At 50.7% G+C, this 26,892-nt stretch overlaps 2 protein-coding genes across 6 annotated transcripts in view; one reads left to right on the top strand and one right to left on the bottom strand.

The window, feature by feature from the left end:
• Nucleotides 1-25,829, top strand: part of ACSF2 (acyl-CoA synthetase family member 2) — a 32,010-nt gene extending 6,181 nt beyond the window's left edge. Inside the window, exons 2-16 of one of the 3 annotated variants that reach the window (XM_004012763.5) lie at nucleotides 12,825-13,020; nucleotides 13,387-13,515; nucleotides 13,760-13,813; nucleotides 14,115-14,233; nucleotides 14,340-14,505; nucleotides 15,060-15,155; nucleotides 15,288-15,445; nucleotides 15,727-15,818; nucleotides 16,125-16,201; nucleotides 22,631-22,738; nucleotides 23,917-24,068; nucleotides 24,892-25,033; nucleotides 25,115-25,225; nucleotides 25,358-25,426; nucleotides 25,687-25,829. In XM_004012763.5, the coding sequence (XP_004012812.3) occupies nucleotides 12,825-13,020; nucleotides 13,387-13,515; nucleotides 13,760-13,813; nucleotides 14,115-14,233; nucleotides 14,340-14,505; nucleotides 15,060-15,155; nucleotides 15,288-15,445; nucleotides 15,727-15,818; nucleotides 16,125-16,201; nucleotides 22,631-22,738; nucleotides 23,917-24,068; nucleotides 24,892-25,033; nucleotides 25,115-25,225; nucleotides 25,358-25,426; nucleotides 25,687-25,737 (1,720 nt within the window). In that variant the 3' untranslated portion in view covers nucleotides 25,738-25,829. Of the gene's footprint in view, nucleotides 1-12,824; nucleotides 13,021-13,386; nucleotides 13,516-13,759; nucleotides 13,814-14,114; nucleotides 14,234-14,339; nucleotides 14,506-15,059; nucleotides 15,156-15,287; nucleotides 15,446-15,726; nucleotides 15,819-16,124; nucleotides 16,202-22,630; nucleotides 22,739-23,916; nucleotides 24,069-24,891; nucleotides 25,034-25,114 lie in introns of all 3 variants that reach the window. The other 2 variants (XM_060395538.1, XM_060395537.1) reach the window with 2 other exon arrangements.
• CHAD (chondroadherin) lies at nucleotides 94-20,547 on the bottom strand. 3 transcript variants are annotated; one of them, XM_042255824.2, is made up of 4 exons: nucleotides 19,725-20,547; nucleotides 17,540-17,703; nucleotides 17,122-17,267; nucleotides 94-9,100 (listed from the first exon to the last, which is right to left on the bottom strand). In XM_042255824.2, exons 1-3 carry the CDS (start codon nucleotides 20,502-20,504, stop codon nucleotides 17,126-17,128), a joined length of 1,086 nt encoding a protein of 361 aa, XP_042111758.1. In that variant the 5' UTR covers nucleotides 20,505-20,547; the 3' UTR covers nucleotides 94-9,100; nucleotides 17,122-17,125. The 3 variants fall into 3 exon arrangements, with proteins under 3 accessions (XP_042111758.1, XP_060251523.1, XP_027830511.1); XM_060395540.1 differs by having other exon boundaries at nucleotides 94-8,465; XM_027974710.2 differs by lacking the exon at nucleotides 94-9,100 and adding an exon at nucleotides 16,397-16,907.
• Nucleotides 25,830-26,892: the final 1,063 nt, after the last annotated feature.

The following is a 26,892-nucleotide window of genomic DNA, read 5'->3' as shown; positions in this document are numbered from 1 at the left end:
GAGAGTGGTGCAGACAGTGTGACTTCTAGGCCCACTGAACTGGGCAGCCCTGTTTCACTTTGCGGTCCTCAATATTTTATCATCTAAGAACTGTTTTTTTTAATCAAACATTTTATTTTGAGATAATTGTACATTCACATGCAGTGGTAAGAAATAACACAAACAGATCTCATATAGCTTCCCCCAGTGATAGCATCTCGTAAAACTGTAGTACAGAAGCGCAGCCAGGATATTCACACTGATACAGCATCACCACTACAAGGATCCTTCAGGTGTCTCTGTTACAGCCACGCCTACTTCTTTCCCACTTCCACCCCTCCTTAGGACCTCTCACAGTCTGTTTTCTGTTCTCCATTAATTGGATTTTGTCATTTCAAGAGGTTATGTAATGGAGTCGTTCAGTATACAGTCTTTTGAGACTGGTTTTTTCACTCAGCATAATTTCTGGAGATTCATTCAGGTTGTTTTGTGTATCAGTAGTTCCTTTTTTAATCGTTAAATAGTATTCTTTGATATGGATGCACAGCTGGTTTAACCATTCACCCACTGATGGACGTTTGGGGGTGTTTCCAGTGTTTTCAAATAAGGCTGCTATATGCATTCATGTACAGGGTTTTGTGCGATTGTAAATAAGTCTTCATTTCTCTGGGAACATAATTGCTTATAGTTCTCCTCAGTATCCCCAGGAGATTGGTTCCAGGACCCCCGCAAATCCCCAAATCTGTGGTGGTCAGGTCCTTTATACAAACATGGCAGTAGTGCAGTCAGCTCTCCCTATCTACTGTTCCACGTCTGCGTATGGAACCTGTGGCTACAGGGGGCCAGCTAGATGTATTTCTTTGGGATAATTGTCAGCAGCTCAATTGCTGGCTTGTATGGTAGTTGCGTGTTTAGTTGTCTGTTTTCCAGGATGACTGTAGCATTTTACATTCTCACCAACAATGTATGAGTGATTAGCATCCTTATCAGTATTTGGTGTTGCCACTGTTTTTAATTTTTGTCATTCCAATAGGTGTATAGTGATATCTTATTGTATTTTTAATATGCATTTCCTAATGGCTAGTGAAAAAGTTGGCTTAAAGCTCAACATTCAGAAAATGAAGATCATGGCATCCGGTCCCATCACTTAATGGGAAATAGATGGGCAAACAGTGGAAATAGTGTCAGACTTTATTTTTTGGGGCTCCAAAATCACTGCAGATGGTGACTGCAGCCATGAAATTAAAAGACGCTTACTCCTTGGAAGGAAAGTTATGACCAACCTAGATAGCATATTCAAAAGCAGAGACATTACTTTGCCAACTAAGGTCCATCTAGTCAAGGCTATGATTTTTCCAGTGGTCATGTATGGATGTGAGAGTTGGACTGCGAAGAAGGCTGAGCGCCGAAGAATTGATGCTTTTGAACTGTGGTGTTGGAGAAGACTCTTGAGAGTCCCTTGGACTGCAAGGAGATCCAACCAGTCCATTCTGAAGGAGATCAGCCCTGGGATTTCTTGGGAAGGAATGATGCTAAAGCTGCAACTCCAGTACTTTGGCCACCTCATGCGAAGAGTTGACTCATTGGAAAAGACTCTGATACTGGGAGGGATTGGGGGCAGGAGGAGAAGGGGACAACAGAGGATGAGAAGGCTGGATGGCATCACGGACTCGATGGATGTGAGTCTGAGTGAACTCCGGAGTTGGTGATGGACAGGGAGGCCTGGCGTGCTGCGATTCCTGGGGTCGCAAACAGTCGGACACGACTGAGCGACTGAACTGAACTGAATGATATTCAATAACTTTTCATGTGCTTATTTGCCACTTGTACATCCTTTTTGGTGACATATCTCTTTATGTCTTTGCCCACTTTCTAGTTGAATTGTTGGTTTTTTACTATTGAATTTCCAGAGTTCTTTATGCATTCTGGATACTAGTCTTTTGTGGCTTGCCAATATTTTCTCCCACTCTGTAGCTCATCCTGTTGTCCTCTTTAACAGGATCTTTCATAGAGCGGAAATTTTTAATTTTGCTGAAATTAGTTGATTAAGTTTATGGGTGGTGCATATAGTGTCAAGTTTAAAAATTTATTGCCTACCCCTAGATCCTGAAGCCTTTCTCCCATGTTTTTCTCTAGATTTTAAAAAATAATTAATTAATTTGTTTGCTTATTTTTGGCTGCACTGGGGTTTTGTTGCTGTACATGAGCTTTCTCTAGTTGCGGTGAGCGGGAGCTACTGTTGGTTGCGGTGCGTTGTCGTCTTATTGCAGTGGTTTCTCTTGCTGCAGAGCGCACGCTCTAGGCACACAAGCTTCAGTATTTGCAACATGTGGGCTCAGTAGTTGCGGTGTGTAGCTCAGTAGTTGTGGCTCGAGGGTCCTAGAGCACGCAGGCTTCAGTAGTTGTGGTGCACAGACTTAGTAGCTCTGTGGCATGTGGGCTCTTCCTAAGCCAGGGATTGAACTGGTGTCCCGTGCATTGGGGAGGATTCCTATCCACTGTACTAGCAGGGAAATCTGCCTGTTGGTTTTCATTGCGGCACACAGACTTCTCTGTAGTTGTGGTAGACTGGCTCAACAGTTGCAGTGCATGGCCTTAGTTCCCTGTCCAGGGCTCAAATCCACATCCCCTGCATTGGAAGGCAGATTCTTGACCACTGAACCACCAGGGAAGTCCCTCTAAATGTTTTCAGTTGTAACGTTTTACATGTAAGTCTGTGATCTATTTTGAAGGGTGTTTTTCCCTTAAGAGATAGGTTGAAATTCCTATTTTTTGCTGAGGACCTTTTAGCATTATAGTCATTCTTGTGCTCTTGGTGGCCACTGTGCAGTAAAATGGCCATCAATTACGAAAATGACCGTTCACTAGTGCTCTCTGGATTTTTATCGGTCACGACAGCACCTTCATTTTCTTAAACACTAGGTTGCATGTTGTAGCTGGTGTAAATGTGGCACTCATCTTCATGGGTACATAAAAATTTTAACTTTCTTTCAGGGTAAAATAGATATTACAGGTTAAAAGTTGTTCCCTCCTTCACACGCATCTGCCATCTCTATTCCCAGATCAACCACCAGCCTAGTGTCTTTCTGCAAATAGCGAGAGGAGCCCCTCTACACCTGTAAGAATGCAGCCCCCATGGTGTGTGGGTCAGTCTAGGGGCTGCTGGGTTGAATAATGAATCTTGGGGTGATGAGCAAGCGCGATGGAAGAGGAGAGCCTGCCCCTCACTTGCCATGAGCTAGAGCTACTTGCACATTTAGCTGGAACTGTGTCTCCCACAAGGGTGAGCACATTGACTGAGGACTGAGGCTTGCCCAGGAGGATGCCGCATGAGCATCACGGGCAGCTTGGGGGCCCTTCCTGTTTGCATTCAAGTTCATCTGGTCCTAGCCCTTTATACAACGGGTCCAGTGGATCATTCTGTCCCTGCCAGCAAGTTGTTCTATCTTTTGAACATTGAAGTACCCTTCTTAGAAGATTATCAAGCCTCTTATATTTATTTTTCTTAAAAACTTCACATGGAAAAAAAATTTTTTAACATGATCATATGATCAAATAACAAGCACCTGTGTACCTACCACTTCAAATTAAAATATAGCCATGCGGCTGCTGCTAAGTCGCTTCAGTCATGTCCGACTCTGTGCAACCCCATAGACATCAGCCCACCAGGCTACCCCATCCCTGGGATTCTGTAGGCAAGAATACTGGAGTGGGTTGCCATTTCCTTCTCCAATGCATGAAAGTGAAAGTGAAAGTCTTCCCGACCCCATGGACTGTAGCCTACCAGGCTCCTCCGTCCATGGGATTCTCCAGGCAAGAGTACTGGAGTGGGGTGCCATTGCCTTTTCCAAAATATAGCCATACTTGTTACACAAAACTATAAATAAATATTATGGATCAAGTTGATGTCTGTTTTGTAAGCCTCCTCCTACTCACCCCTCACCAGAGAACTACTGTCATAAATTTAATGTACGTCATGTCAGAGCACATTTTTTGCTTTTAACATGTCTCTGAATCCATAAACAGAATAGCGTATCATTTGTAAAGCACTTAGAATCATGTCAAGCAAGCAATACATGCTCTTTGTTTTTTATCCATAAACAATACTTATGCTTTTATAATTTTTGCAAAAATTATATCACGGTGCCCTTCTGTTTTCACCCAAAAGTATGTTTTGAGATCGGTTTACACCGACACCTATAGATATAGGTAATTCTTTCTTCCTGATGTTTACAAATCCATTATATGACAACATCTCCAGCAGTGCAATTCCCACATTAGAGGGTTGGCATTTTCAGCTTTTCTAGAAATTACTCTGGAGAGGCTGTGCTGCTATGATCACCAGAAGCAGCTGAGAGCTGCTGTTTCCCCACAGCCTCACGAATACTAAGTATTCCTGAACGAGAACGTGTTTGCCACTCTGGTGGGGAAGCTAAAGTGTTCTTACTGTGGGTTGATTTACATTTCCCTGATTACCAGTGAGATTGGGTGTCTTTTGAAATGTATTCTGTGAATATTCATATTCTTTGCCCATTTATTGTGTTAGATTACTTGTCCTTATTTATTTGTGGGATTTTTTTTCCGCTTTAATACAGGCTAAATGTGAATCTTTTGTCTCCTATATATAAAATGAAATGTGTAAACCCAGGCAGTTGCTGTCTTTTAGCTTTGTTGATGATTTATTTTTTTCTTAGAGCGCAGGAACCAGACTGGCATCAGATGCCTGTAAGGGGAGGAGCAGAAGCCAGTCCATGACTTGAAACAGAAGCAGACTATTTATTAAAGCTTTCTTGCTGGTGGCTGGCATGGCACCTTGCCCAGGGCAACAGTGGTCGGCCTCAGTGTGGGGGCTGTTCCTGTGTCCATGGACCCCTCACATCTAGTCACCATGCTTCCTTGGTGGCTTCTGAAAGCATTAAGAGGACTTGCGCAAGACCTGGGGTTATTCCAGCTTCTGATAGGGACAGGGTTCACCTGCAAGCTCCTGGCCCAGATCCCAGAAACCTCTACCCAGCAAGTAATATGTAATACGAGGCAAGACAAACTGCTTCTCTCCCAAGTATATCCTCATACCTATGTACTCAGGTGGCGTGGTCATCCCTGCCTCCACGGCTCCTTCAGCATCCAGCTCTGCCTGTGGTCTCTGCCTGACCCTGTCAGGACCTGTAACCCTTGGTGCTTATAGAGCCTCTGGCCCTGACTTTGGTCATCTGCCTTGGAGCGTCACAGAGGGCTGCAGTTGCTCACAGAAGTTCCCTGAGCTAAGCAGACCGTGTTTTTGGACCAGGTACTGCTGGAAGGCTAGGCTACACTGGGGAGGGCCAACAGCAGTGCACAGGTGACTGTAACCAGGGGACTGAGTTAGCGTGCAAAGCCAATGTGCTTGGTACTAGAAGTGAGCTGGAAAGATGGGTTCAGAGGCAGCAAAGATGAATCAGATAGCACAAGTAAGTCATGGAAAAGAGCCAGTGTGTGCTTCAGGGCTGGAAGGTGGGAAGTAAATGGGGGTGGTTCTCCATGGGCCTGTGGCGCCATTAGCTTCAGGTCTGCTGCCAGGTCCTGCACAACCTCAAATGAGGCTGTGGATGGGCTGCAGCGTAAAGAACAGTACATACCAAAAGAGGCCCAGGGTTGGCACCCACCCAGGTAGGGGAACTGAAGAAAATGAATCTCTTGCCTCATTAATAAAAAATTATCCTTTTTATAGATACCGTTTATAAACACACACGCACATAGTTTTGGTCACCATTTGAAAATAAATCACAGACATCATACTATTGATATGTTCCATCTCTGCTGATCGCTCATGGTTGTTTTGCTCTGGGACATGGACATCTTGCTTACTGGGCACTTGTCTTCTTTCTTCTGTGCATTTGTGGCAGATTGGGCTATTGTTGTGTTTCCTGTGTCAATATCACTTGTCTTTTTTGTGGAAAGCTGTTTGTGATTGAATAATGAGGCTTTTTTTTAACCACCTTTTATGGTGGCATCTTGGACAAGCTGCTTAACTTCTCTCTCGTTTCTCCATTTGTAAGACAGGGATACGCACACTTGGGATGATTTGCCTGACAGCATTACAGGGGACATGCTCACTGTTTTTTCACTCCCTTAAGTTCTCTGCCCTTCAGGAAATTTACCCGTCTCTGCCCTTCTTCACTGAGCATGCCCTTCATAAACAGAATCAGTACACTCCCCACTTGTCATTAAACATCTCTACAGACATTCCTGTAAATTATATCTGCAAGTAGACAATTCTTTGGTGGATCCTGTTTTCCCACTGGAGCAAGGCCAAAGCTTTGCCTCCGGTAAGCCACATTCTAAATAGTAAGCAGTGTGTCCTGATCTGCTCTATTCTGCTGAATGTAGGGAACATGCATCCATGTAGGAAACCAGTTGCCTGGGCCAGCAGTCACGGGGTAACAGGAACTCCACAGAGGACACAGAACTGCTTTCTCATCTGTTGGAACTCTCAGAAAGGAACACTGCTACATTCAAAAGTGAGCTTATTTATTTTCTTGAGCAGTTTCTAAGATGGAAATCACAAACAGATGTGTTTGCTTGGCTTGCCCAGTATTAATGTATGCACCTTTTTTGCACAGAAGCAATACATGCTGCTTTTATCTTTCTGACAGGATGGTAAATACCATAGTCAGTTGCTAAATTTAGTGTATGAATTGCGTTTCTGTCAACACTGGTTTAAGCTCTAGAGAGCTCTTCTTTTTAACTTCATTGTGCACCATTCTGCTCACTCAATTGTGTTCGGCTCTTCGTGACCCCACGGACTGTAGCCCACCAGGCTCCTCTGTCCTTGGAAGTTCCCAGGCAAGAATCCTGGAATGGATTGCCATTTTCTTCTCCAGGGGATCTTCCCAACCCAGGGATCGAAACTAGGTCTCCAGCATCTTCTGCGTTGGCAGGCGGGTTCTTTACCGCCGAGCCAGCTGATTAACTTTGTGTTGAAATATAACATAGGTTCAGGAAAGTACACATATTTTATGGACTTGTTTGATAAATTTTTGATAAATTGAACACACCCATAGAACCAGAACCTCCTTAGCCACTCTCTCGACTTCTAACAGCATAGAAAATGGTTTTGCCTGTTTTGTGCATTTACATGGAATCAGACAGTATACACCTTTTCCTCTCTGGCTTCTTTCATTTAACAGTTTTTAATGAGTTTCATTCATATCGTTGGGTGTAGTCATAGTTCATTTGTTCTCATTGCTATATAACATTGTAAATAATCATCACCATTTATTTATCTATTCTACTGTTAAGTAGGTAGTTTCCATACTGGAGATACAAATGCAAATATCCTGTCTTTTGGTGGGCACATGTATGATTTCTTTTGGCTGTATACCTAGGAATGGAATTTTGTACATTATTTTTAAGTGTACAATTCAATCATTTTTATTGTGTTTATGGATATGTATAAGTCACACCCTTAGCTATCACCTCTCTATCCTCCCATCCCCTCTGCCCTAAGCAACCACTTACTCTACTTTTTGTCTCTACAGATTTGCCTAACCTCAACATGACATAAATGGAATTATACTACATGTGATTTTCTGTGTCTGGCTTCTTTCACTTACTACAGTATTTTCGAGGTTCATCCATGTTGTAGCATGTATCAGTATTTCATTCCTTCTTATGGTCAAATAATATTCCATTGTAGAGATATTCCCCATTTTGTTCATCCACTTATGCATTGCTGGATATTTAGGATCTTTTCACTTTTTGGCTATTGTGGATAGTACTGCTCTAAACATTTGTGTACAAATCTTTGAAAACTTGTTTTCACTTCTTTTGGGTATCTGCCTAAGAGTACAATTGCCAGGTCAAATGTTAACTCTGTGTTTAACTCTTTGGAGAACCACCAAAAATGTTTTCCACCGCAGCTGCACCATTTTACATTCCCATCAGCAATGCAAAAGAGTTCCAGTTTCTCCACATGCTCCCCAAATTTGTTATGCTGTTTTTTGTTTATACCTTCCTGCGGGTACAGTTCGGTTCAGTTCAGTTCAGTCGCTCAGTCGTGTCCTACTCCTTGCAACCCCATGAATTGCAGCACGCCAGGCCTCCCTGTCCATCACCAACTCCTGGAGCCCACCCAAACTCATGTGCATCGAGTCAGTGATGCCATCCAGCCATCTCAGCCTCTGTCGTCCCCTTCTCCTCCTGCCCGCAATCCCTCCCAGCATCAGGGTCTTTTCCAGTGAGCCAACTCTTCGCATGAGGTGGCCAAAGTATTGGAGTTTCAGCCTCAGCATCAGTCCTTCCAATGAACACCCAGGACTGGTCTCAAAGTGCTATTTAATCGTGGTTTCAGTTTATTCATGTGCTTGTTGGCCATTCATATGTCTTCTTTGGAAAAATGTCTATTCAAGTCCTTTGCTTATTTTTTAATTGGGTTATGTGCATTATTTATCATTCATGCATTTGGTTATTCATTTGAGCACTTCTTACATTCCAGGCCCTGTGAGGCACTGAAGACAAAACAGTGGACCCATTAGTTGCCAAACAAAACAATTATTTTTTAAAATAATCCTTGTTTCCTAACCTGTCTTATGAAATAAGATCTGGCAGCAGATCTAGGCCTGAATTCTCACATGCCCATTCTCTGTGCACACCTTTAGGTGGGGTGTGCTTTGTCTCCAGTTCCCTCCCAGCTCCCGCCTAGCTGCCTTACTCCCACCTGGCATTTTATAACACCCAATCCAAGAAGCTAAAGACTTACTCTAGTTATTTGAGTTGGGAGCACCTGGGACTCCTGGCGTCCTGCTCCAGCTCCTTAAACTTTCCACAAACAGACAACTTTTCCTAAAACCAAATCTATTTTCTTTTTCAGGTTTAAATGGGGTATCTGCCACTTTGTTTAAGAATAGAAAAAGAAGTGGCCGCCCTTCTTGCTTGAGGTGTTTTGGGTGTGTTTGAGGAAGGAGAGGACTAGAATCAGTGGTGTTTGCACTTGGGCTTTTGAAATGATGGGTGGTTCTTAAATTTATGAGCAATGCATTGACTTGAGTTTCTCGAACTCTTCAGTCTTTTGAAGGAGCAACCTGTTTTCACGTCAACCTTGTCCTACCCCAGTCCCAGTTTCTTGGCTTCAATTAGTAAACAACTGTGGAAAAATGAAATTGAGATTAGACAATCTCTAGTGATCAGATAAGGACTAAATCCAGAGCCCAGAGAAGAGAATTACCCATCCCATCCTTTCTCCCCAAATTGGGCAGGCAAGGCTATCATGCTGGGGTAGTGGTACTGGATTCTCTATTCTCCACTTCAAGTTCAGCTATTTACCAGCTAGGCAGCCCACTTGGCCTCTTTGCACTTCAGTTTCCTTACCTGTACAAAGAGAGTTCATAACTCCCACCTGTGTTTTTTAGAATTAGCTTAGTGTGTATCAGAGAAACCCCTTCTCACCATGGTTTTAGTAGGTGGGAGTTTTTCTAGGAAACGGCCAGTGTGTGGCTGGTGTGGTACAGACTGCTGTCAGGCTCCATGTCCGTCTGTCTTGTTGCTCTGTGATGCCGAGCTCACCATGTGCTCCAAGAGAACTATCACAGGCAGCATTCCAGCCAGCAGGAAAGAAAAAGAGATGTGCTTGCCTTTAAGGGCTCTTCTCCGAAGCTGTGCACACACATACACACAACCTCTGCTTAAATCCTATTGGCCAGACTTGATTCTTCACCCAGACCACCTACTGGGGAAGCTTGGAAATGTGGTGTCTATTCCACATGGCTATGGCCAGGTAAACATCTGAGGGTGTATTATTAAGGGAGAAGGGGCTACTGGGAGTCTCTGTCATTCCACCTATCAGAGCCGCCGTGAAGATAAAGGAGATAATACACTTCTGAACTACATTTGGGGATGCTGTGCTTAGTCCCTCAGTTGTGTCTGACTCTTTGCAAACCCATGGACTATAGCCCACCAGGCTCCTCTGGGGGATTCTCCAGGCAAGAATACTGGAGTGGGTTGCCATGCCCTCTTCCAGGGGATCTTCCCAACCCAGGGATCAAACCCAGGTCTCCCACACTGCAGGCAGATTCTTTACTGTCTGAGCCACCAGAGAGGTGCACATACCTCAACCTGTTGATTTGTCAGCTAGACATTCCAAGAGGCCACTGAAAACCATAGTGAGTGTGTAGAAAATCATATTCCACACCAAACAGGACTCTGGCACATTCTGAGAATAAGTGGATCCGTGTTGTGAAACAGATCCCCCCAGTCCCCATTTTTAATGCTTTGTTGACAACAAGACCATTGAACTGGCTGAAGTCTGTGTTTTTCTGCCTTCTAATCCAGATCCTGGGCTGTTGGGACGTGGCTTGCCAAGGCTTCAAGGGCAGTGGTGAACCACTGAATGCAAAAGATGTATTTAGTTTGGATTCACCAGTTGTAAGCAACAGAAACCCAACTCAGACCAGCTTAAATGTTTGTTCACATTTTAGATTACATACATAAGTAAGATCATGCAACATTAGACTTTCTGCTTCCGGCTTATTTCCCGTAAGCATAATGTCCTTTGGATTCATCCATGTTGTTGCAAATGGAATTCAGCTCCTCTCTCCCCTCACCAAATAGCTTAAATTCAAAGAGGGACTTTATTGACTGGTGACAGTGAAAAGTCCAGAGGCAGGTAGACTGTATCTAGGCACTCGACGAGCTCAAGATTAAGTCTATCCTGGGTCTTCCTGTCTGTTTCTGTCTTTGTCTGCCTTTCCATCTCTCTGTGTTGACTTTCTTCCTAAGCAGGTTTTCTCTACATGCTTGCTCTTACACCGATCACTTTGGCAAACCCAAGAAAGGAGCACATCTGTTTCCCAGTGGGCAAAAATGGGCACCCTCCACATTATGCCTGTGAGGGAAGGATGTGGGTACACAGTCTCTTTTGAGGGGTGTTATGGTGACTGTGAGGAACTACCTCAGTAGTTGTTTAGGTCTGCCAGCCTGAGTGGTAGAATGTGGGGGCTTGCAGGGCTTCAGAGGCCTGTGACTTCTGGCTGTTTTCTGTCCTGGCACACCTGAGGAAACCAGCTGGCTTAGGTGGCTCACTACAGTCTTTGAGAAGATTGCCCAGGAAGGTGATCTAGATAGCATCCCTTTGAGGATAACCACTGATCCAAGTCCTCAGACTTTATAGGTGGGGAGGGTGAGGCCCAGAGAGGAGAAAACACAGATATCTTCACTTGGATTTTCTTGAGAACAAGTACGTGGGTGCAGGTGGTTTATTTGTGATCTTGGGAAGCAGGAGTGAGGGAGTATGGAGAGGAGACAAGAAGTCAATTTGGGGCGTTTGTGGGCAACCAGGATCTTACCCACGCCCTCCAGGCTTGATGCCTCCCAGAACTGCCCAGCCACAGAAGGAGAAACTTGAGGGAGTCACTGAGGACAGAACCTCAAGAAACTGCCCTATCAGTGAAACTAGAAATGTGCTGAGGACACATGGCAAGGGACACCGAAGGTGTTTGTGACAATCTCCCACCCAGCCAGCGGCACACCTGGGATGAGACCAAAGGCCCCAAGCTCTACAGTTTGTGACTCATCTTTATTGAAGTCAGGACAACCTACCCATCAGCCTGCACCGGGACACACCCTCATGTGACGTGAGGTCTCCTCTCATTTATAGGGAAACCCAATTTGCTCCCCTCTGCCCTGCATACTTTATTCTGTCCTGAAATTCTCCCCCATAAGCCAGAAGCAGCCAATCAGTGACGGTTAGGATTGGCCTTTTCAGCTCAGCAACTGTAGGACTGAATCATCAGGAAGGGTCCCCAGGGCCCACACCACCCTGATGGGGTGGTCTGGAAAGCCTGGATCTGGAGCGTGCCCTCTCAGATAAGAACAGGGTCTGAGAGCTGTCATATACTTCTCTGGGCCTGGATGGGAGCCCAGCACCTGTCACCCAGCTCTGGCAAATGGGCATAAGCAGGCCTAAGCTTATGATACTTAGACTTCTGGGGACCTTTTTTTTTAAATAATAAAAAAATAATTGTTTTAATAATTCATTACAGTTTTAGTTACAGAATAACTGAGTAGATCATACATAGAGTTCGTTAGGCCCACCCCTGACCCCATCCCTGGCACTGTTTCTCTAATATTAACATCTGCATTAGTATGGTACATTACAATTAGTGAACTAGTATGGGACATTATTGACTTCCCAGGTGGTGCTAGTGGTAAAGAACCTGCCCACCAGTGTAAGAGACACAGGTTCAATCCCTGAGTCAGGAAGATCCCTGGAGGGAGGGCGCAACAACTGACTCCAGTATTCTTGCCTGGAGAATCTCACGGACAGAGGAGCGTGGCAGGCTACAGTTCATAGGGTCGCAAAGAGTCAGGCTAGACTGAAGCGACTCAGCAAACATGCACGCATGGTACATTATTGTTGACTGTGGTCCAAGTTTACATCAGGGTTTAGTCCTTGTGTTAGATCATTCTGTGGGTTTTGACAGATACGCAGGGGTCTTTTTACCAGGAGGAGGTGGTGTCTAGAATGAGGCCATTCCCAGCCCTCCCAGGCTACCTCTCAGCATGACTGACCTTAGTATCCCTTTCTAGGGTTTGGATACCAAGGCTCCAGACGCTTGGCACTCAGTGGAAACTGAGGAGAAGGGCGGGGAGAAGAACCTTCTCTCCGATTAGGGACAGAAGTCAGCCTCCAGGTTTTGATTTCCCAAGGGCAAAGTAGCTCCTAAGTTAAATGGGTCCCTGGCAATGGGGCAGATCAGACAGTTTCTGGAGTTTCCTGCACACGTTGTATGCAACCTAGCACGATGTGCCAGCCTTTGGTTCCAGGGAGGCCTGGCTTGGTGTAGTTGAACCCATAGCCCCTTTTCCCACAGTTCTGGAGAGCTGGATCACACCGTCCCCTTGCCTGTCGGAGGCTTCAGCTATGTCCAGGGCCACGTCGGATTGCACCTTAGTAACAAGACTGTGGGGCGGTGCCTGGATGCCACAGCACAGAGGATCCCAGACCAGGAGGCCTTGGTTGTCCACCATGAAAACATCAGGTTGACCTTTGCCCAACTCAAGGAGGAGGTGGGTCCTGACTCTGAACCTTCAAAGTGGGCAGGTGCTGGCCCCCAGGTGCCAAGCTTGGTGGAGCTGCAAGGGTGGTGCCCGGCTATGGGGCAGCATGCTGGGGCTGCCTGAGAATATCAGGAGTGGGGGGCAGGGCTGAGGCAGAGGTGGTCCAGGTGCCTCCTGCGTCAGTTGTTCCTGGGACACTGTGTAACTATGCATGTCCCCAAATCCCCCTCCAGATCTCAGGCCTGCGTATCTGCCTGTCCCTCATTCCCAAGTGGTTCTGGTGTGAACCCCTGGGCCAAAGGCTAAAGTCAGAGTCATGGGCTCCTTTCTGCTCACCTACATCTCACTCTTCTGTTCCCCTTCTGTTTATTCCAGGTGGATAAAGCTGCTTCTGGGCTCTTGAGTATCGGCCTCCGCAAGGGTGACCGGCTGGGCATGTGGGGGCCCAACTCCTATGCATGGGTACTCATGCAGCTGGCCACAGCCCAGGCTGGCATCATTCTGGTGAGGAGGGGATTGCCTGGCATAGCTGGATATGCAGGGGGGAGGGCATCATTCAGGGGAGCTCCCTGGGCCCTTGGCCCCAGAATCACACCAGTGCCTGGCTGGTTTCAGACCAGCTAGTGCTTTCTCCTGAAGCCCACTAAGGAAGCCTGAAGGTACAGGGTGCTGCCTCTGAGGGTGGAGGGGCTGCAAGTGGGACAGCATCTGCCCAGGACACGTGACGTACCCTCACTGTCTCCACCAGGTATCTGTGAATCCAGCGTACCAGGCTATGGAGCTGGAGTATGCCCTCAAGAAGGTGGGCGCATTCCTTGGGTACTGTGGGGGAAGCCAGCTAGTACCTAGCACAGGGGGCTTCCAGCTGTCACAGAAGGCTGAGAGGGGTGGGGGCATGCACAGGTGACACCCTGAGTCTGTCCTTCTTCAGGCAGTGGGCGGGAGGAGGGGTGGTTGGTCAGACAGGCCAGTGTGTGTGTTGGGGGTGGCGGCTGTGTGTATTTCGGTGTCAGTGTATGGGAGGGAGAGCAACTGTCAGGACTCCACCACATTCCCAGGCTGGGGCTTCCTGCTGACCGTGGCGGGGGGCTGCCCTTCTACAGGTGGGCTGCAAAGCCCTTGTATTTCCCAAGCAATTCAAGACTCAGCATTACTACAACATCCTGAAGCAGATCTGTCCAGAGGTGGAGAAGGCCCAGCCAGGGGCCTTGAAGAGTCAGAGGTGGGGGTGTCCCGGGTCGGGAGGGGTACATCATCCCATATCTTGGGCCGCTCACTCCTTACTCATCTCTGGGGGCCATCCCTCCTGTCATGCTCCCCACCGCCAGGCTTCCGGATCTGACCACAGTCATCTCGGTGGATGCCCATCTGCCAGGGACGCTGCTCCTGGATGAGGTGGTGGCAGCTGGCAGTCAAGAGCAAAATCTGGCCCGGCTCCGGCACACCCAGCAGTTCCTGTCCTGCCATGACCCCATCAACATCCAGTTCACCTCGGTACGGCAGAGATCTCCAGGTCCTGAACCCAGCCTGGCATGCTAACACCTGCCTACCCTGTGACCTGCCCTTGAGAACAAGGAGGCAGCAGAGATCAGGGCAGAGATCAGGAGAGCACTCGTCTCCTGGGGCCTGCCCTCGCTGTCCCCTCTGCCCTGGAAAACATCAGCAACTAGAGTCCTTGTCACATGCTCCTCTCCCCTGGCCCTCTTGCCCCAAGCACAGGGGCAGATGTGCTGAGCCACCACAGGTCAGAGCCCCTCATTTGGCAGATGGGGAAACTGAGGCCCAGAGAGGCCATCTGCTGGTGAGCCTCTGAGCCACCTTATCAGTGGCCTGAGAATGGACCTTCTCTGCCACATTTCTGAATCCTAACACCTGGCACCGTGCAGGCACAAGGCAAATCTCTGTAAATATGTACTGAGTGAATAGGTGGATCTAAGGCAACAATCTCCATCTCCTGACTCCCAGTCCAGTGCCCTTCCCTGCCGTGGCCCAGGGTGGGAAGGAGATGGGATGAAAGAGGCCAAGCTATCAGCTTCTTGTCTTGTCAGGGGACAACCGGCAGCCCCAAGGGGGCTACGCTCTCCCATTACAACATTGTCAACAACGCCAACATGATAGGACAGCGCCTGAGACTGCACCAGAAGGTGAGGGGGTGCTGGCCCAGCAAGGGCTTCCTGGCACCCTGCAGGGGTGGGGGCTTGCTGGGTTCCCCCTTCTGGCTAGAGGAGCAGGGCTTCTGGCCCCACAGTAGACCCAGCTCCTGCTTCCATCTCCAGACGCCAGAGGAGTCGCGGGTGGTCCTGCCCAGCCCCCTGTACCACTGCCTGGGTTCTGTGGGGGGCACAATGGTGAGCTTGATGCATGGTGTCACCCTTATCCTGTGCTCTCCAGTCTTTGAGGGCAAGAAGACGCTGGAAGCCATCAGCATAGAAAGGTGGGCATCAGTGAGCCGCTATCTGTGGGCCGATAAGATCCTCCTGTTCCTCACTCCTGGGCCCTGATTCCTTTCCAAGCCGTCTCCACCCTCCAATCAGGAGAAATGGAGATGGGGTAGTGGGAGATTCTCAGGAGACCAGTCCCTCCCTCCAAGGAGCTTCTGCTTATATCCCACAGTGCAGCTGTGGCCCTTACTAGAGGGTTAGAGTCTGGTGGGTGAGAGGAGGAAGTTCCCCTCTACTTCCAAGCCTGATTTTGAGATGCACCTCCCTTATACAGAGGCTCCTTCCTGTATGGGACCCCTACAATGTTCGTGGACGTTCTGAACCAACCAGACTTCTCCAGTTACGACATCTCAACCATACGTGGAGGTGGGATGGGGCCAAGAGTGGTGAGGCCAGGACTAGCCTAGTGAGCTACATAGGTGCCCAATCTTTCATTTAGGGGCAAAAAGGCCACTAAACATGGGTGGGAGGGAGGGAAATCCCCAGTGTCCCCAGACATCAGCCTAAGACCAGCTGCCTAGACATCAGCCTAAGGACAGCTGCCAGGTCTAGAAACAAGTTCCAGGGTCGGGAAGCAAAGGGAATGTTATTTCCTAAAAAGGGCTACAGGTGAATGGGAGTCTACTGAACCTGGAGAAGGTGGGAGCTGTGTCAGCCCTCTCTCTGATTCAGGTGTGATTGCTGGGTCTCCTGCACCCCCAGAGCTGATCAGAGCCATCATCAACAAGCTGAACATGAAGGAGCTAGTGGTAAGTAGAGGCAGGGGCTGGGGTGGGGGCCAGGCCAGGGCTGGGCAAGAACAGATTGCTGGATGTGTCGAGGAGTCCAGCCTGGGTCTCCAAGGAAGACCCTTCAGCTGGCCTTCATTCTAGAAAGCAGATGTGAGAAACTGCAGTCTGACCTCATCAACAGCTCTCAAGTCACAAAGACAGGTGACAGGGGAGTAAATATTATACATACATAAATTTATATTTATAGAAATCTGGGGAAGAAATGCAGCATGGGAGGATGTGTGGCAAAGCACCAGTGTCCTGGCAGGTGGGGGCTGGCGGAGTTGAGGGTAGGGGCTTCAGACCCTTCCTAGAAGCAAGGGGTAGGGCAAGGATCTGATGTTTGTTTCCGAATGACAGGGAAAGGGAAATCGAGAGAAGGATTCTGGAAGGGTGGCCATCCTGATGGTCACCCTATTCTGGTCCTAAAGGACTTGGGGGTCTTAGCAACAGCTTCTCTGAGAGGAGCTGTGGCTGTGAGGCCAGGCATGCTGGAGCTCTCAGCCTCAAGTGGAGCTGGGTTTGTGCTGGAGTGCCCGGGTGCCCTGCCAGGACATGTCTAGATGTGAACAGATCTATGTATCAGCAGAGGGTGTTGAGAGAAGATGGGAGTCAGAGGTGAGAGGATCAGTAGTTTCTCCGGCAGAAGGCAGAGGCCAGTCACCAGGACTGGCTGGGTCAGGACCTGTGGTGAGGCAAGGACTGGTGTCAGGACGGCAACAGTCTAGACGATGTTTGGAGAGAATGGTGGGAGTCCTAGGAAGTATCGTTTTCCCCCTTAGAGGAGGGAGCCCCAGTCCTCCCCTCCTTTCCCTGTAAAAATGGAAGTATCTTGGGATACCCTCCTCAATTCCAGAGCCTCCAGAGAGAGAATGGGGGCCATGCCCACTGGACCCCACCTGTTTAATGGCGGCCAGCTTTCTTGGACCTCTTAGTGGGGAACTTGCAGCCGCGGAAGGCATCCGTGTCACGAATGTGCTGGCCCCTGAACTTGGCGGGCGATGCACAAGTGGCATCAGGGCGAGAGGTCTTAGCTTCCAGCCACCTGGAGAGACAGAGAGTTGCTGGGGTTGGGGAAGAGATGTAAGAGTATTGGAGGTAAGGACAGTGAACCACGGGGTCAGGGTGACTTTGCTTTAGGGTAGTCTGGAACTGTCATCTTCGTTTTACAAATGGGGGAATGCCCAGCGTCCCACACCTCTTAGGGAGCAAATCTAGGACATATGCCTAGGATGTCTTAGGGCAGGGTCAGTATGTCTCCACTCCATCACACGAGGATGGCCTCTAGGGGTACTACTGGGGCCCTCTCCCTCTCACCTCCGAAGGCCCCGGAGCTGGCAGGTACACTTCCAGGGGTTGTTGGTGAGGGTGAGGGTCTCCAGGCTGTCAAAGGGGAAGTTGGAGGGCAGCTGGTGCAGGCGGTTGTTCTCCAGATGGACATGTTTCAGTGTGGTCACACCCAGGAAGGCACCGTCAGAAAACTGGGGAGCAGGGTGGGTGTGAGTGAGCAGCTCAGTCTCAGTGTCTGGCCTCTCCCAGCTCTATGCTCCCCTGGGGCAGGGTCCACCCCTGAGTGCAGGCAGTGGCACCTGGAGCAGGTTCACAGCGCGACCCAGGTTTCTCAGGTGATCTAATCCATTCAGTCTGTGGAGCTAGGTAGTTTTACTTTTCAATATGTAGATTGCGGGGCAAGGTTAAGTCCCTTGCTCAGGGTGGCACTAGGGAGTCAACAGTAGCTGCAGGGCCACATCCAGCTCCTCTTCCTCTGGCACCGTGCTCCCTGTGCAAACACTGGGACTGGGGAGGCAGCCAGAGTTTGGCCCCAGCGGCCCAAGCTGGCGCAGAGTGAAGCTGGTCAGTGTTTGGTGGGATGGGCAGTGGGCCCAGGCTCCCCACAGGCCCCAGGGTCCTGTATGTCCCCCAGCTTTGTCCTTCCTACTCCCTCACTGCCTGCCAGGCACTATTTGTGGAGCCACCTTGGTGGAGTCTTGGGCCAGGCTGGCTGGCTCCAGAGGAAACATTCTATTGGTGCCCACATCTTGGCCCAGACGTCACGGTTCCTGCCTGGCCTCGCCTGCCCCAAATGAGCCCCTGCTTCCCCGCTCTACTTCCCACTGAAAGGCCACGCTGGCAATACTGGGCCACAGGGGACTGTGACTTCAGCTGGGGAGTGTTCGGGGCTGAAGAAGGGCAGGCTCGGGCAGGCTCTGTCCGCCCAGATGAAGGCTGGTTGCCATCCAGGTACGATTCTGCCCTCATTTCTGTGCCTGCGGTCCAGGGAAGGGTGTGAAGCTCCCTGGTAATCAGACTGCTCTGATGACCGTCTTCCCACCTTACCCTGTTCCCGGCCCAACCTCCTGGGGAAGCCTCTGCACCAGAGCAATTTTCTAGTCCCAAGAAGGGATTCCACCCTGTCCCAAGGCAGCAGCATCTGGCCAGGCACTGGGCATCAAAGGAGACCAAGTACTGAGGAGGACAAAGTCAGGAGATGGGTCTGGTGACCAGGGTGGGCAAAGGGCAGTGAGTGGTCTGGGGCACAGTGAGGCATGGCCAATCTTTCCTGTGGGGAGGAGACACCTAGGGTCCTTGTGCTGAAGGTTGACAGTAGTGAGTGGCTCTTGCCTTTTCCCCTTCATGGAACCCATGGATGCCATGCCTGCAACCTGGGGCAGGACCCTCACCCATGGTCCCCACTCAGCTGAAATGGCCCTGAGAATGCAGTGGAATGTATGTGTGTGGACTGGGGGTGGGGTGGGGGATCCACCAGGGCCTCTGGGAGGCATGGAGGCGGTCTTCCTCAGTTATGTGCGCCCTGCTCACTCCCCAGGCCCCCACTCCACCTTAGCACTCATGCACACTCCCCACCAGGAACAGGGTCTCTTTGTGGGCCTGATTTGTCCAGCTCCTCTGGAAGGCTTCTCAATAAACAAACCTCCCTTTATGGGGTGGTAGGTTTACTGGAGGCAGGAAAAAAACAGCAGAGGAGGGGTGGAAGGCCCAACAGGAAGAGGTGGCTTCTGCGCAAAGCAGGGGGGTTGAGGGCCCTGGATATGCCTCCTGGGGGCCATTGGTGGGGCCAGGATAGCTTGGCTCTGTTTATTAAGGAGGAATCCTAGGAGGGCAGTGGCTGAGACTAGGGACAGGGACAGCAGGGCAGGATTTGGGGTGGGGATGTGACAAGAAGACTGGAGCGACTTAGCATGCATGCATGCATTGGAGAAGGAAATCACAACCCACTCCAGTATTCTTGTCTGGAGAATCCCAAGGACAGGGGAGCCTGGTGGGCTGCTGTCTATGGGGTAGCACAGAGTCAGACACAACTGAAGCGACTTAGCAGCAGCAGCAGTGATAAGATGAGGACAGAGCTCCACATCTTGGAGACAGCCACAGGAAGAGGCAATTTTAGGGGAGAGGGGATGGTGCCCAGCTGTGGCCCTGGATCCCTGGGCCTCCTGTCAGTGAAGAAGGAGCCAGGGCACAGCCCCCACAACCAGGAGCTCACCTTCTCCAGGTTGGTGTTGTCCAGCCAGAGCGTCTCCAGGTATCTGCCGAAGGACTGGAAGGCATTGTCGGGAATGCTTTTCAGGGGATTGTGGGACAGCTTCAGCTCCTCCACCACCCTCAGCTTGCTCAGAGCAGCTGAGGGGTAGCTGGACAGCTGGTTCCTGTCCAGGTAGAACTTGGCGAGGTTTTCCACGTCGTCCAGAGCACCGGGCTGCAGGGAACTGAGTGAGTTTTCCGACAGGTAGAGCCAGCGCAGGTCCTTGGCGCCCTGGAAGGCGCCTGAGCGCAGCTCTCGGATCTTGTTGTTGTTGAGCTGCAGGATGAAAAGGTTGACCAGAGGGGAGAGCAGCCCCCGGGGCAGCTCTGTCACCTTATTGTGGTCCAGGTAGAGGTAGGTGAGCTCGGTCAGGTCGTCAAAGGCACCAGCACGCAGCACGCGGATGTCGTTATGGGACAGGTACAGGTAGATGAGCTGCTTGAGGCCTCGGAAGGCGCCAGCGGCCACCTCGCGGATCTGACAGTGCTGCAGGTGCAGCGACACGAGGTTGGGCATGGCCCGGAATGAGTTGGCTGCCAGCACGGGGAAGTTGTTGCGCTGTAGGTTAAGCAGCTTGGTCTTCTCCGACACCTTGGGGATCTTCTGCAGCCCCACCTTGTCGCAGATGACGTGCTGCAGGTCGCTGTGGCAGTGGCAGTTCTGGGGGCAGGCGGCCAGTGCAGGCAGCAGGCTGGCCAGGAGGCCCAGGCTGAGGCTGAGCAGGAGCACCAGGCGGGCCATGGCCGGGACGTCTGGGGCCGAGGCAGGGGGCAGCGGCAAGTCCTCGGCGCTCGGTCTCCCGCCCTATTTATATGGTGGCCCTGACCGCAGCCGGCAGCCAGAGCCAGCTCCTACGTGGAGCCGGAGGCCACCGGGTTAACTCCCTCCCGCCCAGAGCTGCGCCCCTGCCCTCCACGGGGAAGGGCCCTCCCACCCTGGGGACTCTGCGGGGGGCCGCACTGGCCCCTAAACGCGGCCCCTAGCTCGGGCCCCTGTCTCCCTGCCCTCGGACCCCGCTCCCTCCCCACCTCGACCTCCTCTCCGCCCGGGGCGGGGGAGGGTATGGGTGTGTCCAGGACCCGGAGTTTACTCCCGAGTCGGGGAGGGGGGCAGCCCCTGAACTTATTTGTTTGCTCAAGTCTGTGCCTCCACGCCTCCCCCCAGACGCCCTCGGCCGCGTGCCCGGGACGCAGCGAGGGAGGAAGCAGGGCCGGACGGCCGGACGCGAGTCTCGCCGCGGTCGCAGGCCGGCGGCGCTTTAATGGGGCTCTTGTGCGGCGCCGGCGGAGCGTGAGAGCCACCCTGGAGTCGGGCTCCCCGCTCCAGCTGCTCTCAAGAGGTGGAGCTCCTCCCCGCCCTCGACTGGCCCTGGCCTCTCTCTCCCAGCCTCAGGCTGGCTTTCTGTCCCCTGCACCCCCTGTATCCCTTTGCCACGACTGAAGGCAACCAGAAAAGTGGGAACTGGGGCGAGGGGATGACCCACAGGCCTCGGCAAACACCTAAAGACCACAGGCATGGTGGCGCTGTCTTCCCCCCTCCTTAATCTCCCTAAAATGTCCACATCTCCTCATACCCACCCCACCCTGCGGTGGTCAGGACCCTTTGTGGGGGGTGGTTCTCTCAGGGGGGTGGCCAGAGTGGCGCCAAGGTGTACTTGGCAGAAGCCACCCCTGGGCAGTGGCCCCAGGACTGTAAGGGTGGGTGAGAGGGCTGGGTCCCGACAGCTCAGGCTTCACGACCCCAGGTCCTGCGGGCTGGCCTACCCCGGCCAACTGGGTCTCTGTGTGTCTCCTTGAGCCACGATGGAAACAGGAGGGTGGGCAGGAAGAGTCACAGCTCTGGCCCCAAGGCAAGCTCTGGGCTGACTGGTAGGAGTTCTTGTCTGTGTTGGGGGGTGAGAGGAGGAACCAGACCCCAAGTCTTGCCAGACCCCAGCTATGCGTGATTCATGCCCGCTAACACAGAGGAAATTGAGGGTAGGGTAGGGCTGCGGGACGAACAGAGGTCTGGTGTATTTGCTGGCTGGAAGGAACCTAACCAGCCCCTCTCCCTTCATCCAGCACTCAGGTGCGGAAGCCTGCCGTCTCCTAAGCCCCTTTCAGCCGTTGCCTCTGGATGGGGGTCATACTTGGGCCAGAACACTGTCTTGTGGTATTCCTCCAAGGCTGACTGCTGGTTTTCTGTTGCTCAGGATGTTCCAACCACTAGAAGGGGGGCTAGGGTGTGTGCCACTGGCTTTGTAAACCCTTGCGTTGGCTGTATTTTTATTTTGAGCAAAACAAATTTACAGGAAACTTTCCAGAATTTGAAGGGGGGGGGCACCCTACCCCAAGACCAGGCATTTATCCTGGGTTTCGAGTGGATGGGGCAGGGTAGGGGTAGGTGGCTGGTATCTGTGTAGCTCCCATCTGGGCCAAGGCGGGCTGGCTTTCTCATCAAATTTATGGATTCTTCAGCTTGGAAAGAAGGGGCAGGGGATGCTATAGCCTGAAATCAGGAAGGGGGTGTTAAGACAGCCTGAGGATGGGGTGGGGAAGCTGAGATGTTGGTAACTGGGAGCCACAGGCTAAACCATGTGGTTGCTGCAAGCAACCGGGAAGAGTGAGAGCCTGGCTGGAAGAGAATGGCTTCCCTGGTCTCAATTTTATTTCAGACCTGGGCCCCCTGCTAGCTGAGCTAGTCTGATTCTATATCCAGTGCCTTTGCCTCCTGACCCCTGACCTCTGCCAAATATGCCTCTTTTCCCACTGTTCAACTGCTTCCATCCCCCACAACCCACTCCCCACCCCAGGTCCTTCCCTCAAAGTAACTTCCCCATCCTTCTGCTCCCCAGGCTCTGTTCCAAACACCCTTTCTGGCTCCTCTAGGTGGCTTATGGAACCACAGAGAACAGCCCCGTGACCTTCATGAACTTCACCGAGGACACTGTGGAGCAGAAGGCAGAAAGTGTGGGCAGAGTCATGCCTCACACAGAGGTGGGCCCCAGACACCCCCCCTCCCACCACTCACCTGGGTGCGGCCCCTGGGACATTTATTGCTTTCAAATAAGAGATCCAAACAGCTCACTCCAGACACTGAGAGCCCCCAGCCACGAGGTCTTCCTGGGCCTGGCCTGGGGCTTTCTCTGTGGGCTGAGGCCTGAACTGGGAAGAGCTGGAACAGTGGCCAGCTGCCAGCTGAACTTCTCTGCAGCCTCCCTTCCTGTCTGAGGTGTGTTTTTGCCAAGCCCACTGTCTGTTTTGGGGCAGCCAGAACAGCCTCATAGAGGAGCCAGAGCACAGAGATTTTTCCTACACAGCTCTTTCTCTCCCATAGCCTTCTCCCCCCCACCTCCAACCTCATTTCAGCAGATTTCCTCTTTGTGCTTGGCATAAACAGTTTCCCAAATAGCTTCTCCCTCTGGGAGTCCCTTGCATCTTGAAGACTGACCCAGAGCACCTTTCACTCTCAAATTCCCAGCCTACAGTGCTGGTGCTTATGCCAGCATTCCTTGTTTCCCCTCCCGCCTTGGACCTTGCCCCTCTGGGATTACTGCCAGTGTGCTTCCCCTCGGGCCAACCTCTCTCCTCCCTAAAGTGAGTGTGCACTGACACCAGTCCCTCCCATGTGTCACTCACTGAGAGGCCCGCCTGTGAGGCAGACAGGCTGGGTGCGGTTCTCCCCATTTCACAGATGCAGACACGAGGCACAGGCGCTAAGCTTTCCTTGCCCAACAGTTATGGCTCATTTCTCAACCAGGCTTTCAGATTCTGCCTGTCTGCCGCCTCTCCTGTTCACGTGGCCCTGCTCTGCCACCCTCTTTGGCTTCTTTATTTACTGCTTAGTGGGAAGTAAGAGGAGACTCCCTTCCTTCTGCACAGTTTATAATTCTTTAGCTGGCCTGGCCCCCCTTCTGGCCTCCTTCTCTGAGCAGCTCCCACCCACTCTGTTTCCTCAGCACCTCCTGACTTGGGCCTCAGCTGTTCTTTCATGTCCAGCTCAGGTACCCAACTGGTGAAAGATCTACTCAGCCTGCGTCTCCATTCCTTGGGGATGGGCAGAGCCAGGGGGCTTCATTATAGGGGGAAAGAAGGCAAAGCTCTCCCCATTCCTGAGGCCCCTCATCCTGAAGTGAGAGGGTGGGAGGCCCCAGCCTGAAGCTGCCTGGTCCCAGGCCCAGATTGTGAACATGGAGACGGGGACGCTGACAGAGCTGCACACACCTGGAGAGCTGTGCATCCGAGGGTACTGCGTCATGCTGGGCTACTGGGGTGAGCCCCGGAAGACCGAGGAAGCAATTGGACAGGACAAGTGGTACCGGACGGGGTGAGAAGGCAGGGCAGGGTGGAGCGGTTGGCTGCCAAGGGGAAGCTGGGGGTCCTGAGGCTGAGTTGGGAACACTGAACTAGAACTGGGAGAACCAGTTGTCAAGATAGCCCCTTCACATCTCGGAGACTTAGTTTCAAAAATGTATAAAATGAGGATGATCATATTCTCCAAATAGGGCTCCTGGAAGGACCAAACACAGTACAGATGAGAACTCCTAGGGTAGTGCCTGCAAAATCTGAGCCTAGATTCAGGCAGTCATTTAATTCAACAAATTCTAATTATGCACCCGCCATGTGCTAGTACTGTTCTAAACACTGGTGGTCCAGGGGAAAGCAAAGGGGAGGATCCTGCTATTACTTCCCACATGTCTGATGGAGGGAGACAGATACAGTCAAGATCATTTCCTACATTCATAAACACAACTAATAAGACAGGATCACAGGAGAGAGAGTGGCTGTGGTGGAGAAGGGAGATTCTTTTCTCTTTGGTGATCAGAGGAGGCTTCTCTCAGGTGGAAATGTTTGGGCTGAAACCTGAATGGTAAGAAGCCAGCCCCAAAAGGTGTATGCATAGATATGTCTAGAGAGAGAGCAAGAGAGAGAGAAATATGCTATAGGTATGGGTTTACTTAGTTTGGTCTGCCTTCTATGTGAGATAGTTCCTCCCGTATGATCCAGGTAATGTCTTGTTTGTGACATATGTCCCAGAGTCTAGAGTCGCGTAAGACATACAGTAGGTGTTTCCTAAGTGTTTGGGAGAGAGTGAGTGAGCCAGCCGGACGAGGCAGATGTCAGAGGCCGCTCCTGGGCTTTCCTTGCAGAGACATCGCCACGATGGATGAGCAGGGCTTCTGCAAGATTGTGGGCCGGTCTAAGGATATGATCATCCGTGGCGGCGAGAATATCTACCCCGCCGAGCTCGAGGACTTCTTTCACACACACCCACAGGTTCAGGAAGTGCAGGTGAGGCACCCAGCCCAGGTGAGAGCCCAAGAGCAGGGGACACAGATGGGGATGTCTGATATCTGTCTCTGACTCCGGAAGGTGGTGGGAGTGAAGGATGACCGCATGGGGGAGGAAATCTGTGCCTGCATTCGGCTCAAGGAAGGGGAGAAGACCACGGCAGAGGAGATCAAGGCTTTCTGCAAAGGGAAGGTGGGAGCCTCAATTCACCCCAAGCATCACCGTGTTGCTCAGTTCTCTAATAACCTCTGCCTGCCAACCTGTCAGCCCACTGCCCACCGTGACCCTGCCCAACCTCATGCTTTATCCCCCTCTGGCCTGCAGATCTCCCACTTCAAGATTCCCCGGTACATCGTTTTTGTCACAAACTACCCCCTCACCGTCTCAGGAAAGGTATGTAAGGAGACTAGGGAGGGGCAGGGAAGTTGGAGCCCAGGTGCAGAAGGTCAGGTGGCCCTGCCTGAGCCTCCCAGAGTGATGAGCCAGAGTCTGTTGAGAGGCTGGCAGCTGGGTCACAAGTTTGTCGGCTCATCCTGGTTTGCCCTGAACTTTCCTGGCTTTAGCCTGAGAAACTCTTCAGTCGCAGGCAAACCAGCAGGGCTTGGACACCCTAGCTAGCTTGCCTAATTCTCACTTCCTTCTCTTTCCTCTAGATCCAGAAATTCAAACTTCGGGAGCAGATGGAGCAACATCTAAACCTGTGAATAAAGGGAGAAGATCCTTCCTCCCTGCCCTTCTCCCACATTCCCCACGTCTGCTCTGTGATCTGGCATAAAGAGCTTCTCTGTTTACTTTGGCTGGTCTCTTGCTGGTGTGCTCTCTTTGCAGCTGCTACAGGATGGAGAAGGGAAGAGACCCAAAGCACTTTAAAACTCCTATTCCTTGTCAACAATGGTGCTAAGCACTTTGGTGTGCATTATCTACTTCATTTAATCCTCGCTCATCCCTTTGAGATATCAACACAATTAGGGTGTTATCTAATCTAACACAATTAGATATCAGCACACATTTCTTTTTCACATTGTTGCCAGATTAGTGCAGCAAGAAGTATTTTTTAAATAGCTTTATTGAGTTATAATTCACCTACTACCCAATTCACCCATTTAAAGTGTTACATTCAATGGTTTTAGTATATTCACGGATATGTGCACTGATCTACAAAGTCAACATAAAAAATGTTCATCACCTCTTAAAAATAAACTCTATACCCTTTAACTATCATTCTACACCCCCCTGCCCCCCCATCCCTCCCAACCAAACCAATTTTTATCTTTTTTCTTAGTCAGTGAAACCAGGGCTTCCTTAATGGGCAGTTAAAGCAGGATAAAGCAAGCTGTAGCTTGAGCCAAGAAATAAAAAACAGCTAAGCACATCGATTTCTAGTTCAGAGACAGAAGGAAAAGTTCCTTCTGCTTGCAAGCCTTATCTCCCATTGTTTGCTCCCAGCAGCAGCAGCAGCCTCATCTTTGCTTTTCAGAAAATGAACATAAATTTAGGGTGTTTAGAGTGCCAGTCACTGTATACATACAGACACATCCATATCCAGATACATCCAACATTTCCTGTTGAAATCTTCCCAAGAACACAGTCAAGCAGGCATTAGCCCCACTTCACAAAGGCTGAAACTGAAAACTCAGTAAGTTCAGTGTCTTGCCCAAATTTACACAGCTGGAATTAGAACCCAGCTGCCTGATTCCAAAGCCCATGGTCTTTCCACTTCCTGGGACAGTTCTTCGGGTGTCTGATTGTCCAGCCCTTCTTCTGAACCCTATCTGTCCCACATACATCATCTCTGACTCTCCTCACAGCAGATGCCTGGGGTTGGCCCAACCCTGGTGACAGCCTACGCTCCTGACCAA

This window comes from Ovis aries, chromosome 11 (genome assembly GCF_016772045.2).
Source record: "Ovis aries strain OAR_USU_Benz2616 breed Rambouillet chromosome 11, ARS-UI_Ramb_v3.0, whole genome shotgun sequence".
Classification (NCBI taxonomy): domain Eukaryota; kingdom Metazoa; phylum Chordata; class Mammalia; order Artiodactyla; family Bovidae; genus Ovis; species Ovis aries.
Note: the sequence above shows the minus strand (reverse complement) of the source record. Positions and strands in the feature narration are given on the sequence as shown.

Excerpts from the sequence above, each read along its gene's own strand:
- CHAD (XM_042255824.2), bottom strand. The coding sequence starts at position 20,504 with ATGGCCCGCCTGGTGCTCCTGCTCAGCCTCAGCCTGGGCCTCCTGGCC. Across the intron at positions 17,704-19,724 it reads ACAACACCAACCTGGAGAAG|TTTTCTGACGGTGCCTTCCT; the intron begins GTGAGCTCCTGG and ends CCTGCTCCCCAG. Across the intron at positions 17,268-17,539 it reads CAGCTCCGGGGCCTTCGGAG|GTGGCTGGAAGCTAAGACCT; the intron begins GTGAGAGGGAGA and ends CTGTCTCTCCAG.